Below are 14,985 nucleotides of genomic sequence, written 5' to 3'. Positions count from 1 at the left end.
TCATATGTTTTATTTTAGGCTTGGGAGGATACACATGCGAAATGGGAACAAGCTACAAAACTAATCCTTAACTATCCAAAGACCAAAATGGAAGATGGGCAGGTGATTATGAATTTTTCCAGAGGTTTAACCCTTGAAAACTCAAAATAATTGTTTGTGTTTTATGGAATTGAATTCCAGAAAATGAATGGTAGTTGGTTGTCCTCCGTGCTTACTAAGAGACCAAGAAGCCTTTTTCAGCTTCTCTAAAACCAGTGCCTCAGAATGGATTTCTGCTCATTCTTAGCACAATAAGCAATGCCAGCTCAACTGTAGAAAAACTGTTGAGACTGGGATTGTGAATGGAAGGCTGAGTTACAGAATACTTCAGCATTCTGATCTGTCTCTTAGTTGCCTTGAACTGAAGAGGTTTCATCTCCATCTGTTCTTTTCCAGGTGACTGAAAGTCTCCACAAGACCATCGTGAAGAGGCGAATGTCCCATGTCAGCGGGGGAGGCTCCATCGACCTGTCTGACACGGACTCTCTTCAGGAGTGGATCAACATGACTGGGTTCCTCTGTGCCCTGGGGGGTGTCTGCCTGCAGCACCGCAGCAACGCGGGCTTGGCCACCTACAGCCCCCCCATGGGCCCCGTCAGCGAGCGCAAGGGCTCCATGATATCCATGGTGTCCACTGAGGGGAACCCGGAGACGCCCGTCAGCAAGTTCATCGACCGCCTGCTGACCCTGATGGTCTGCAACCACGAGAAGGTGGGGCTGCAGATACGGACTAATATCAAAGACCTGGTGGGTCTGGAGTTGAGCCCAGCACTTTATCCAATGCTGTTTAACAAACTGAAGAACACCATCAGCAAGTTTTTTGATTCTCAAGGACAGGTAAAGTGTTGATGTGGTCCTTCCCATTTGGTAATAAGAAGCGTCGGTCTTCTCTTTCACATGTGTCATTGAAACTGATACCTGTTAATGTTTTGTACAAAAAAACCTGCAAGCACTGCTATCCTATTTGGCAGCATGCATTAATAATTACTGTATTTGTGATTCCAGGCTATACTTAACATCAAGTAATTGAAAATATTCTTGAATTCTTAGGGAACTTTGAATACAGAATCTGTGAGAATGTTCTCAGAATCCTTATGTCTGGTTGTATTGACATATTTAATCCTGACCTACACTGGAATTCTCTTAGCTGGGTGATAATTATAAAAAGCTTGTCCATTAGATTTTTTAAATGCAGCAGTATTTCTCATAAATATAATTTTATTTGATTTTGTGTGTTAAGTATTAAGATGACCCATCTTCTTCCTGTAGGTTTTGTTAACTGAGACCAACACACAGTTTGTAGAGCAAACCATTGCTATTATGAAGAATTTGCTTGACAATCATACAGAAGGGAGCTCAGAACATCTTGGACAAGCTAGTATTGAGACAATGATGTTAAATCTGGTTAGGTAAGAAATCCTGTTCACATTTTTGTACAAAGTAGTGTTTCAGAAGTAAGGTAAACCCTTCTGGTTTTTCTGCTTGCTTTTCCTTCAGGTATGTGCGTGTGCTTGGAAATTTGGTACATGCAATTCAAATAAAAACTAAGCTATGTCAGTTAGTAGAAGTAATGATGGAGAGGAGGGATGACCTTTCCTTTTGCCAAGAAATGAAATTTAGGTAAGCGTTGCATTATGTAACTTCGAGGATGGTGTTATGTTATGTTAGCTAAATGTAATTTTGTTTGGTTACATGTTTAAAAAATTGAACCAGAATTTGTCTCACACCAGTATTCTTGGTATATCCATAGTACCTTTGTCTTCAGAATAATTCAGAATAAATTAGACCCTGCTACTGCATTAAAATTTAATTTTAAATGGGGGATTTCTAAGCACACATAAAATTTTTGTGTGTGTTGTTCTAAGTAGTTATTACACTCGATTTGTAATAGTTGAGAATAATGCCAGCAGTAGGAAATATATTTGGGGAAAGAATTGTTTCAAAGAAACAGAAGAAGAAAACTAAAGTAATATATCATTATGTAACAGGAACAAGATGGTGGAATATCTGACAGACTGGGTTATGGGAACATCTAATCAAGCAACAGATGAGGATGTGAAGTGCTTGACAAGGTAAGAAAGAATACTTTTAAATTATTTCTGAAGGTGCTCACAAGTGTTCCAGGTGGCAGTTGATACCCACAGATGAGCTGGCTCATGTGGACTTCTTTTTAACAGTTTTAAAGAAAAGACAAAACCCAAAACTTAAATTTTGGTGAGCAGCAGCAGAAGTAGAAACAGTTTGGAATGTAAGGAAAAGGGACTTGGTACTGGATGGGAAAATTACCAAGGGGAAGGAGAGACTAATTCTGCTGAGCTAATACACAGCTTCTTATAACTTTCTTTTTCAGAGATTTGGACCAAGCAAGCATGGAAGCAGTTGTCTCTCTTCTTGCTGGCCTTCCACTACAGCCTGAAGAAGGGGATGGTGTTGAGTTAATGGAAGCAAAATCTCAGTTATTTCTTAAGTAAGTAGTGACTTCTGTTTTTCCATACAATGACTATAAGTAGATGCTCCATGTGGCTTTTACTGCAAACTGTGGCATTTGTTTGTAGCAGAAACAATTTTATCCAAATAGGACTTACTGCTTATATATCCCATTTCACAAATCTCTGCCTCCTAGGTTTATGGAAACATTTTCATTTAGAAAATAATTATAAAATTGGGCTTTTTTTTCTGTTTATGGCAAACGCATGCTTAATTCACAGGAGGGATTAGCTTGCTCTAATATTATATTTTTATCAATGAAACTTAACATGTCTTTCAAGACATATGTTTGTAAGGGCACACCTGTGAAATGAATTTGCTTGGTTTGAGAAAATTTCCCTATGAATTTCAGGACAGTGCCCTCTGGTTGTTAGAACAGATCTGCAAGTTTGGCCTGTGCTACAGGGAAGATACTTGGGGCAGTTACGAGGTTGCTTTGGGGGAGCCTTATTGTCTGTGTGCTACTGTATGCTGACCTCTTCAGCTGGTTGCCTGGGCAGGATCTGGTTTAGCTATCCCAGTCTTTGTCTCTTTCTTTAGATATTTCACACTCTTTATGAACCTTCTAAATGACTGCAGTGAAGTGGAAGATGAGAGTGCCCAGACGGGTGGCAGGAAGCGGGGGATGTCTCGCCGGCTGGCGTCGCTCCGGCACTGCACGGTGCTGGCCATGTCCAACTTACTCAATGCCAATGTGGACAGTGGCCTGATGCACTCAATAGGTACAGTAGTTAGAGATAACTGTGTATAAATGAATGCATAATGAAGACACTGGTCTTTAATTTATTTTTACATCTTCCTGAGTAGTTCTGGGGTTTTTTTAATCAGGCTTGGGCTATCATAAAGACCTCCAAACAAGAGCCACGTTTATGGAAGTCCTCACCAAAATCCTGCAGCAGGGAACAGAATTTGACACTTTGGCAGAAACAGTGCTAGCAGATCGGTTTGAGAGACTGGTGGAGTTGGTTACAATGATGGGTGATCAGGGGGAGCTTCCTATTGCTATGGCTTTAGCCAATGTGGTGCCTTGTTCTCAGTGGGTAAGTTGATTCATGCATTTTATTTCCTACCTTTTTGAAAGTATTAAAACATGAAATAAAAATCAGTCCAAAGATTAAGGTTGTAGCAACAGTCTGGTGAAGAGAGATGAGATAGTCTTTCTCAGTATATTCTTGAAAAGCCTTCTGAATCTAATTGCCAGAGATTGATTATAAACATCATTTTTATGGGAAATTTTTAGTTAATGTCTGAGAATAATTTTGTATACAGTTACTGTAATAAATGCTTCTGTTTGGGCTAGTGATTTATTACAGATTATGTGTGCTGTAATGCAAAGGAAACTCTGTTTGCTTTTCTAGATTTTTAGCAAGATCAGTTGGGCTTTGTTATACAGCAGAATAACTGCTCATCTGTCTGCACTGACCATTATGAATTTGTATGACTGGATATTGTGAGGCAGATTTTAAGAGAAGCAATAGCATAGGGAAGATTTAAAGACAGATTGTGTGCTTAGTTTGATATTTACCTGCAAGACTCAGCATATTTAAAGCATTAGTACAAAACACTTGGTGTTTGTTTTTTTTAATAATTATTTTTGTCATACTTGCTTTGTCTGACTGATTGACATTTCATTGCTTCTTTAAGGATGAGCTAGCTCGTGTCCTGGTCACACTCTTTGATTCCCGACACTTGCTCTACCAGCTGCTCTGGAACATGTTCTCCAAGGAAGTTGAACTAGCAGATTCCATGCAGACACTCTTCCGAGGGAACAGCTTAGCCAGTAAAATAATGACTTTCTGTTTTAAGGTATATCATCTAATCTCTGTCTGCTACAGATCAGTTACAGGAAAGGTTTAGTAATAAAAAAATACAAATCTACCAGTCTGTGGTGTTAAGCACTTGGATAAAAATAACTCCATTAGATTAAAACTCTCCAGAGTTGCCTTTGGGTCCCAGTTTAAGCTGGTCTCACCTCTCACATCTATTAAGTTTAAGAAGTTTTGCTTTTAATGTTTTGATGTTTGATGAACCCATTCCTGTGAGCTGCTATGTTAATCTGGCCACTTATTCTGATTTTCTTTCTACACAGGTATATGGTGCTACGTATTTGCAGAAGCTTTTGGAACCTTTATTAAGGACTGTGATCACATCCTCGGAATGGCAGCATGTTAGCTTTGAGGTGGATCCAACAAGGTTTGAGATTCAGGGGCAGGGAGGAAATGTATTTACTTACAAACATGATTCCCACTCACTGTAAATATAGGATTTGGTTTCCCTTGTTATATTTTTCTCATACTTCCATACTCTTCCACTCCTCACTTCACCAGACACATTAAATGTATCTGCAGCCCTTACACCCCAGGAATAGTGTACAGGGCTGATCTGCACAGCAGGATGAGTTGCTGCATGTCATCTAAGCCCAGAGAGAGGCAGGAAAATGGAGAGCTTTTGCAGGACCTCTTCTCCTACTTAGTACTGCATATTTTTATCTAGGACACTATTGTGGGGATTTCCAGTAGTACCAGAAAGCATCTGCTTTAGGTCATTGAATTAGTTACAGAAGTAAGATGGAATGTGACCATGTTGTGTGAAATTTTTTTGCATTACTTTCTCTTATATGATTCAAGACTTGTATTTAGTAGCAGTTGCTCTGGTGTTTTGAATTATCTCCAACTCTTAGAAAAAGTTTAAGTATTTCTTTTAAGTAGCTTACCAAAAGACAAGCCCTCTTAGTAATAGTTTTAACTCTCAGATATCAGTGTCCACCTCAGAAATTCCTTTCAGAGAAACCATCATAAAACTGATGATAAAATTATCAGTTGGAATTATTTATATGGGATGGTGTGAGAGAATCCCACTTAACAGCTGTCTGTTTATTACTGAGTTTTAAATGACCTTATATTTGTAACTTACATTGTTTAAAATACTTATGGAAACTTTTGTGTGAAAGACCATAAATATTCTCAAAAGATTTCTGTTTACCCTGGGAAATCAGGTTACTACCAAACATAGAAGTACAGCTAATGTATTTGCTTGCTGGTCATACATTTGTGGGTCTGTTTCAGGCTGGAGCCTACAGAAAGCCTCGAAGAGAACCAGAGGAGTCTGTTGCAAATGACAGAAAAGTTTTTTCATGCAATCATTAATTCTTCTTTGGAGTTCCCACCACAGCTTCGCAGTGTGTGCCATTGTTTGTATCAGGTATGCCTGCACTGGTTGCCTGCCCCGAAACTTTGGGGTTGGTTTTTATAATTCTAGCAGTTTGGAGCTTGGTCTGGGGGGACTGCAGTAACTACAAGTCCTGGATTTTAGAAACTGGATTGAAGCTGAGTATAAGGGAGGGAATTGGCCATCTGAGCTCCTCTGGCTGTATTTGGTAGTGAATTGTTTGTGGTTATATGTGCTTCCCTAAAGAATGCCACTTGTGGGTGAGGGCAATACCTGTATCACTGGGGCTTCATTGTGATAAGCGTGGTGTCTCCTCATGATGTTCTGATCTCATGAGGTTGCTGTGAGCAGCTGGTAAGGAAAGCCCTGAGCAGCCTGTTGCTGGGTGAATAACCTTAGCCTTGGCACTAGGCTGCTGCAGGTGCTCTGTACTTTTGAGGATTGTAGGTTCTTGTATTTGAGAGAGAATGACAACAGGGATTTTGTCCCGTTGGACAGATTTTGGGCCACAAATTAAAATATCTTCCATCTGCTTTGCACAACATGTTCTGGTGTGTGAACTGTGTCTTGTCTGATTCCTGGAATATGTGAAAGTATGCAAAGGGCTGAAGTACCTGCAGTAAGTGGCTGAATTTTGCAAACACAGAGTATGTACAAATGCAGCAGGTAAATAGGAGGAAGGGAACCCCCATGTCTGACTCCTCTGCTCTGTCCTGGTTCTGCTGTTCCCCACAGCAGCTCAGCAGGTTCCAAGCCTTGGGCTCATTGTGCTCTCTTGCTCTTTGTGCATTTCTGATGGATTTAGTGGCTGCTAAAACTTGCAGTAGGGAACACTCCTGCTGGCCTGAGGGCTCATAGGAAATACAATTTCCAGTGCTGCTGGAGGGATGTCAGAAGAGTTGTGCATGGCAGGATGCTTGTGCTGTGCTCTCAGTTAAGCAGGGTGGGCAGGTCTCAAGTAAAGCAAGGAAAAGAGATTTTATGAGCTATGCAAACTAATCATGAGTAATAAAAAATGCTGCACAGTGTAGTCTAGTCATGGTTTTACAGTGGATGCTCTATTAATAAATGCAACTGCTGTCATCCTCAGAACTTGGAACTGAGAAGCAGTGAGTTGTGTGTTGTGACTGTTGTGGGTCTTGGGTTGTTACTGTGAGGTGTTGGAGTGAATTAGGTGTGCCTTTTAAGTGCCTTTTAAAGTCACCACTTTCTCTTTCCAAGAGTTGGTTGTATGAAGTTGGTGGGAGGTGGGTTTTGTGGGTTTTTTGGTTTTGTGTTTTTTTTTATTTAATTAGGAAATGATGGGATTAAGTTGGTTTCCTCGGTTTCCTTCAAGTTCAAATGGCCAGAGGCTCACAGAGGTTGGCTGGGAGTGTATCTGAGTGGAACTGAAAATGCCACATGCAAGCTTGATGGTTCCTCCCATTATTTGCCATAATCTTGTGCTACATCTCCTAGCATTGCTTTTATCTGCTGTTAATAGGATGGATCAGATTTATTTTCATTTCAGTGAAAAATATGCAAAAAATACTCACTAGGTGTGTTCTGTAAATGATCTGTAGCTAATTGGTATGGCAGCATTATGGAGATGGTATATTTAGCTGAGTACTGGGTCTCTGCTAGCTGGTTCTGTGGTCAGAGCAGAGCCCAAACAGTGTTTGCACTGGAAAACACCAGGTAACCAGGTAAGGTATGATCAGGAGTGTGGTCACAAACAAGCTGCATCAGAGTAACTCATATTAGGACTTTGTGTTGGCCATTTCTTAAAAAAATGCACAAAACGTATTTGATTTTTCTTTTTAATAAAGGGCACTGGGAATTTGGGTTGCTTTGAAGGCAAAATGCAGTGTGTATGGCAGCTGCAGAGGAATTACACAGTCAGATATTTGGCAGAGGCACCATGGGTTAAATACTAATAGGTCTCACACAAAATTGAACTATTTAAATTTATCTTGATTAGCAGAATAGCTTCTATGAACTGTTGGGTTCTTGTGTTGTGGTTGGGTTTTTTTCTTTTTACTCTGTCATTCCTAAGTTGTAGAAATTCTCTTCCAGATCCAGTTTGGGTGATACTGTGCAGGTTGTTTGACCTCTTGGTGCATGCTTGCTCTCAGGCTGTAACACCTTGCTGGCTTGCTGTTGCTACAGCCCCAGGTGGTGCTTGCTGTAGGGCTTCTCAGTGATGCTGAGTTTCTGTTCCAGCTCATGGGAAGGGTGTGGGATTGAGCTCCAGGACCAAAGCATCCTGGGTGCAGGGGAGCAGGGCACGGGGCTGGTGTGCTGTGGCTTTGCTCAAATCCTGATGGGAAATGTGGTGCTTCTTGGTGGGTCCCTTTGCATTTAAATGAAATGCAGAAATAAGCACAAACAAGGTATCTTGAGTTGGAACTCTGTAATAAATTAATGCAGACCCACTGGCTTTTTTCCTCCTCTTTCCACAGAGTGTTTTATGGCAGTGTTTAACTATTAAAGTAGTATGACCATGATGGTTCACAGATCTAACTAAATTGAAGGACACACAGAGAAACATTGGGAAGATTTAAAACTCTAAATTTATTTTTTAAAGTAATATGTATTTCAAAGGTATAACATTTTACTATTTTTGCTATTGAAATTATTTAGGGATGGTGGAATACATTTGAAAGCTGAATATACTGTTTAATGACCAGTATGAATGTGGTTTGACTTTTAATCTAGCCAGAAATAGTAGAAATGATTGAAATGCAACATTTGCTTGTTTTGTATTTAGTGCTTTGTAAATAAGATGTAATAAAATTGTGGAATAAAAACTCCATCATCAGTCTTTAGTTGATATATTTCATTTTCTGTTGGTTATGTTTGTTACATTTTACTGTGTAATTTATGTACAAGTCAACATTGGTTTTTTGTTGCTGTATGTAGTTGGTGCTGTGACTTGTTTGTGCTCATCTCTGTTCTGTAGGCAACTTGCCACTCTCTACTGAATAAAGCTACCGTAAAAGAAAAAAAGGAAAACAAAAAATCAGTAAGTTTGGAGACCTTTTTATTAGCCATTTCTTTCAAAGCACAACAGAAATCTTTTGCTGTTTGTTCAAAACATCTTCACTTCAGTCTATTTGACCTCACTGTAAAATCATTCTACTAATTCTGGCACAAAATAGCTTTCATTTCAATTAACACTGGAATTAAGTTATATTTAAAACATTCTCTGTGTGCCTATTTGAGTAAACAAGACATTTTTAACATTGCTGCTTAGTATTTAATACTCTGATTCTTCTACCCTTGCCACCATTTTCAAATTTAAAAAATGTGGAAGAAAAATGGTTTTTTTGGTTTTGGGGAAAATCTGAGTCCTGTCAGTTGTTTTGACACTCTGGGTGATAACTTGACTTCAGCTTGCATCCTGGGAAAAGAACAATTAATATGTGTGGGTTACTGAAAAGAAAAGAGGCTTTATATGACTTGTTTCTGATACATTTTCTTTTCTTTGGCTTGTGACTCAGCAATAGAATTGAGCAGTTGTATTGATTTCCTGAGAAACAGATTTCCCATTTTAAGTAACTTGCTGTATTAAAGATTTTAAATTTGTATTTTGTGATACAGTGGTGTCATGAAAGGTTGACTTACCCTTTTCTTTGACAGTGACCTCAAAATATAAAGTATTAAAACAGAAGCAAAATGGAAATTTAGACGTTTATTAAATATTCCTTTGTTTTTTGCTGTAACTGAGCAGAATAGTAATAATGTTTTAAGTGCAAAATCTGTGTGCTAACCAGTATTTTACAAGAAAATAGCATAATTCTATCACGAGGTAAATGAAGTTGGTACTGAACCAAGCTGATCTATTATGTATTTACTAATGTCTTTACTTGTTTTTAGAAGCATGATTTGAGATTGTACTGCTTACGTTTTAAAGCATTTTAGTAATATAGGGTTTGTTTGGTTTTTATTGATTTTAAACAAAATAACTTTAAATATGAGGCTTGCTAATTTTATTGTGTGAAAAGGTAGAATCTGGCATGTTTTGACTAACTTGTTACTCATAAGAAAATATATCAGTTTTGACTCTGTAGAACCATATGTAGCATATTTTTAATTTTACTTTTGTCAGGGAGTGTTAACTTTGAATTTAAAAATCAAATGAAAAATATCTAGAGAACACACCATGCTCTGAGCAATACTTAGCTGATTTCCTAAAAAGAAAGGCAAATTTTTGAAAAAATTTCAACATTTTTGTAATTTATGTTTTTTTCCAGATATCAAAGAGCAGTAATTTAGATCTGTAGTTCTTTTAGCAAATTCCTGCTAAGAGCTTTTGGAGAGTGGGGTGGCAGGGAAGCACACTGGCCACTTGGCTCTGGCTCGGTCTTTCCTCCTTTGGCAAACCTGTTGAGATGTGATGGTTCTGCAGAGTATTTCTACAGATATCTCCTTCCCACGAATTTAAAATCACTCCTGCAACTTTACAGCAGAAGTCTTACTGCTGAAGAGGCTCTGGTGATCAGCAGTCAACTTCCAAACACAGAAACAAAACCCCCACTCCTCTGGGAAGCATCCCTGGTGCTGGGTGCCTGGGGTTTGTCTGAGCTGCTGCCAGGGGCAGGGTCCTGGAATGAAGTGCTCATAACTCTGCAGAGCAGCTCCTGGTCCTTGTCCCCGAGCTCCTGGAGCACTGTCCTGGCAGGGGGTCTGCAGGGGGGAGGGCAGGCAGAGCCTCACAGCCCCTCGCTCCTTCCCTCTCCTCCTGCCGCTCCTCTGGCCAGGAGCAGAGCCCTGCTCACACCTCACCAGCTTGGTTGGGATGGACAGAATGCTTAGAAGTTAGATTACCAGATGAGGCTTTTCTCAGCTTGCTTCCTCCTTTCCTTAATGCCCAATGTTCTTTACAATTCCCACCTCCCTAGGTTGTCAGTCAGCGCTTCCCTCAGAACAGCATCGGGGCCGTGGGCAGCGCCATGTTCCTGCGCTTCATCAACCCCGCCATCGTCTCCCCGTACGAGGCAGGGATTTTAGACAAAAAGCCTCCTCCACGGATTGAAAGGGGATTGAAACTGATGTCGAAGGTGAATCAATATGTGTTTTTATCTGGCCTTCCTGCTCTACCTGATCTAATTCTGTTCTTTGGCTAGCGTGAGGAAATTCAGGTAAACTCGAAGTTTTTGGAAGCAGCCATCGTGTTTATTTAAGCTGCAGTTTCCATACTGTGTTTATACATCACAGTGTTGGTGTAAGTATGGGGAAAAAAACACAGCACTTTGCCACAATGATGTGTAAGAAAACAGAATGCCTCTGTTGAACTTCTAACCCTATTTGAAACCCAACGCAGAAGCCAGTGTTACTGTGAGCACAGCAAGAATAGTGGCAGCAGAGATGTGATCCACTTGAGATGCTGAGAAGTCAGAGTTTGCTTTCAACAGGCATGTGCTGTTGCTTTTACATGTTGGTATTATTTCCAGAGAAAAGAGTTAACATTTAATAAGTGGAGGCTTTGAAGGATGATCTGTTTTCCTGGTCTAAAACCAAATAAAGTTATTAAATGAGGGAAATCATTTTCTAGTATTTAAAAGTATATGAAAAAAAATATTTTGAAAGGGAATGTGTTTTGAGTTAGATTGCTTATTGCCCTTTTTTTTTGTCTTGAGACTTTGCAGCAAGTTCAAATGAGTAGTTACGACCATGAAGTTTCTGTAACAGTTCATATCTTAAAACTTTGTGTGTCTTTACCATCTCTTTATTACTTAGATACTTCAGAGCATTGCCAACCATGTCTTGTTTACAAAAGAAGAACATATGCGGCCTTTTAACGATTTTGTAAAAAGCAATTTTGATGCAGCACGAAGGTAAAACCCCTGGGAGCTTGCACAGGCTGTGTCACCCTCTGACAGCCTTCTCACTTACAGCTCTCCCTTGCATGCTTACGGTTATTCCTGGTTTTAAACTCCAGGTTTTTCCTGGATATTGCATCCGACTGCCCGGCCAGCGACAGCGTCAACCACAGCCTCTCCTTCATCAGCGACGGCAACGTGCTGGCTCTGCACCGCCTGCTCTGGAACAACCAGGAGAAGATTGGGCAGTACCTGTCCAGCAACAGGTAGGGCTTCAGAAGTCTTAATGGTGAAGGGAGTGGCTGATGGGAAATGAATATTTGGGAATACTTTTGGATGCTGTTGTCATTATTACTAAGAGGAATGTCGTGGCTGGAAAGCTCTTACCTCTGGAAACTTTTGCCAGCCTTTTGTGCAAGTGTGTAGTTGTCTTACCTGTTGTAAAAATTGCTCTATGTGTAACAAACATTTTTCTTATTTCTTTGTTGAACACTTGTTTTTTTTTTTCTTCTTTAATTTTAAAAAAGAAAATCCAGCCTGTTCAAGGTAAGGAAGGGCAGTGGGCAAATAATAGGAATTGCTGTGCAAAGAAGGATTTTTCTCTAAAGTGACATGCTGTTTCCAGGGACCACAAGGCTGTGGGAAGAAGACCTTTTGACAAGATGGCCACTCTCCTTGCCTATCTGGGTCCTCCTGAGCACAAGCCCGTGGCAGATACCCATTGGTCCAGTTTAAATCTCACTAGCTCCAAATTTGAAGAATTCATGACAAGGTAATGAGATTATTGTGGAGGAGACACACGTTGTGGGTTTCTAGACTTGAGCATGTCAGGAATTATAAGTAGGTCCTCAGGCTTCAGCTTTCATAATGAGGGGAGTTTAAGAAGCCAGGTCCACATAGACCTTTCAGGTCTCTGCATAGATTTTAATTTCAAAAATTAAAATAGAGAACCAGATATGAGAACCAGTTACTTTTGTGATTTAGTGAAGGTTCAAGATTGTGTGAATTCAATACTTTTGTTTAAAGATGCAAATAAAGAGGGCTTGGGTTTTATTGTTTTTATTTTCTTTTCAAAAGTCAGTTGTGAAAACCTGATGTCTGTGTACTGCTTTTTAGGCATCAGGTACACGAAAAAGAGGAGTTCAAAGCACTGAAAACACTAAATATTTTCTACCAAGCTGGGACATCAAAGGCTGGCAATCCTGTGTTCTACTACATTGCTCGGCGGTAAGGAATCCTTTACCTTCTCTTTCTTGAATAAACATGTAAAATCAAAAGTATCAGGTGTGTATGAGAGAGGCACACGAGAGAAGAATGTGAAAATAGCTAATTTGTCAAGTTTTGGTGATGGTATTTTTAAACAGAATTGTTTGCTAAATCAGAACTGTCATAGTTTTGCCACTCAAGAAGATGTGAGTATCTGTGCAAAAATACCTAGAGCTTTAGGTACATTTTATTAATCTCACTCTGTCTCAAGTAACCTACATCTACACCAGGTTACAGTTAAATCACTTTATCAGTGATTTTGAGCTTCTTCATTTTCTGAAGTAAAAAAGGAAGAACCAGCTAAAATACAGCATAAAATGTCTCCAGATCCTCCTGTGTTCTGTTGTAAAGAGTAATACAAGTGTTCAGAAGTTTCACACAGAGTTGAGATCATCATGTTGCTTCAGTTTCATGTTGCTTCAGTGTTATAAGTGACAATAATACCTTGGTTTGGAATCATTACTGGTCAGTTTATGGTAAAATGAGTCACAATGCTGTTTGACACACACACACACACACACACAACAAAAAATGAAAAGCAATGCATTTAAATGATGTAGTTTCATTTAAATAAATATTTACAGTTGTAAATCTGCAATGAGAGCAAGAATGTGACTGAAAGTTGGTATTTTGATGTAGTTATTCAGTAACTCCACTGTCAAAACAGCCTGTTCAAACAGTTGCTGTAGTAATGACACTCATTACTAAAAGTCATTCTCAGTCTTTTTAAGAAAAGGAAAATCATTGTGCTCATAACCAGGTACAACCAAAGACAGAACTGTGAAGATAAGATTAGAGCAGTTCTACTTTTTCTCTGCTGTGTTGTTGGTGCCTTTACTTTTGGTAGGGGTGTTACTGGTGAGGACTGGGCTGGAGCAGTGGGACTGCTGGCTCTGGCACCAGTGGGGTGTGTGGTGATGCTCCTGAGATCTGTGAAGTTCTCACCAGCACTGATTGTGGTAGTGAGATTCCTGGTGTCCCTGTGGCACTTAGGGCTGCTGGCAAGTCCTGTGTGGATGCTCATTGGTAGTTTCAGATCTTGTTGCTAGGGCATTGTTGAGTCATTTGACTGATAAATCTGGCTGGTTTTATATCCTCCTTGTGCTGTGAAATTTAGTCCCTCCTGTCGTTCTTCTTCTTCGCATTTTGTTACCTGGGCAACAACTTGACTTTGAAAGCCACTGCTCTTCTGGTTTTAATCCCTACACTGTTACTAAAATGATCAATAAATATTGATCCTGAAGTACTGCCATTAAGTTTTAAAGCTGATATCCCAAACTAATTAATAGGGATGCAAACCTCTGAGTTATTGCTTCAGACCACAGCTGTGCCACAGCAATTTTAACCTTTCAAATGCAAGTGTTTCTACTACAGTATGTGCTAGGTATTCTTGGGGTATTTTGAATATTGTCCTGAAATGCAAACCAGTTGTTTTGGAAACAAAGAATTATCTGAGAAATAGATGATTTTCTGTTTATCATGGGCTGAATGACCAGGATGTTTAAACCAGCACAACCCTCTGCTGTTGTGTTCCCATCCATGCCAGTCGGGTTTATTTCAATTTGACTGCCCTGTTGCCAAGCAACAAGTGCACAACTCCCACACTTGTCTGCCTACTCACTGCTCCCTTATCGGCTCATTTGTATTCCAGAAAAACACAAGGAAACCTACATTTCAGTCTGCTTTATTGAGAGGTGTCTGGCTGAGCCCTTTTGGTGCACCCACCCCAGGCGAGGTGACCTGGGGACTGTCACCCCACTGCCATGCCCAGCTCCCAGGGCTTTGTGTCCTGGTTTCCCAATCCCTGTGGGTGTTTGGAAGGCTCCACAGCTCCACAACCTGTTTCCACTTCCAGGCTTTTGTCAGCATGCTTAATAAGGCTTGGAAGTTTGGGTAACAGCTCATTCGGTGTGGGGACTTGCAGCCTGCCCCAGGGAGGTTGTGGAAAGCAGCATTTCTTGTGAAGTGACTGTTCCCTGGGTGGTTTTGTAATGAGTGATACATCTTCAGGGCACTGGGAGCTGGTTCCATCTGGGTGCTTTGCAGCCAGTAGGATTTGGCATCCAGTATCAAATTTCTCCAGGTTAGACACGTGCAGTATTTCCTGCCATTTCTGCAACTCCAGTCAGCACCTCCTCTGGTGATCTCTGCCCTGCCTTGTAAACCAAGCTGTGCTCAGCTGGGTGGGATGGAACCACGTGAATGAGGGAGTTCTAGGAAA

The 14,985-nt window shown here is 40.2% G+C and overlaps 1 protein-coding gene across 5 annotated transcripts in view; it reads left to right on the top strand.

The window, feature by feature from the left end:
* Window positions 1-14,985, top strand: part of NF1 (neurofibromin 1) — a 71,226-nt gene that overhangs the window by 23,461 nt on the left and 32,780 nt on the right. For 4 of the 5 annotated variants that reach the window (XM_030462378.1, XM_030462376.1, XM_030462380.1 and 1 more), the window contains exons 20-36: window positions 19-102; window positions 436-876; window positions 1,309-1,448; window positions 1,537-1,659; window positions 2,028-2,111; window positions 2,390-2,506; window positions 3,067-3,248; window positions 3,355-3,566; window positions 4,171-4,332; window positions 4,616-4,719; window positions 5,592-5,727; window positions 8,636-8,698; window positions 10,578-10,736; window positions 11,416-11,513; window positions 11,618-11,764; window positions 12,124-12,270; window positions 12,615-12,725. In XM_030462378.1, the coding sequence (XP_030318238.1) occupies window positions 19-102; window positions 436-876; window positions 1,309-1,448; window positions 1,537-1,659; window positions 2,028-2,111; window positions 2,390-2,506; window positions 3,067-3,248; window positions 3,355-3,566; window positions 4,171-4,332; window positions 4,616-4,719; window positions 5,592-5,727; window positions 8,636-8,698; window positions 10,578-10,736; window positions 11,416-11,513; window positions 11,618-11,764; window positions 12,124-12,270; window positions 12,615-12,725 (2,510 nt within the window). The remainder of the gene's footprint in view (window positions 1-18; window positions 103-435; window positions 877-1,308; window positions 1,449-1,536; window positions 1,660-2,027; window positions 2,112-2,389; window positions 2,507-3,066; window positions 3,249-3,354; window positions 3,567-4,170; window positions 4,333-4,615; window positions 4,720-5,591; window positions 5,728-8,635; window positions 8,699-10,577; window positions 10,737-11,415; window positions 11,514-11,617; window positions 11,765-12,123; window positions 12,271-12,614; window positions 12,726-14,985) is intronic. The other variant, XM_030462377.1, reaches the window with a different exon arrangement.

This window comes from Calypte anna, chromosome 19, assembly GCF_003957555.1.
Source record: "Calypte anna isolate BGI_N300 chromosome 19, bCalAnn1_v1.p, whole genome shotgun sequence".
Classification (NCBI taxonomy): Eukaryota; Metazoa; Chordata; class Aves; order Apodiformes; family Trochilidae; genus Calypte; species Calypte anna.
Note: the sequence above shows the minus strand (reverse complement) of the source record. Positions and strands in the feature narration are given on the sequence as shown.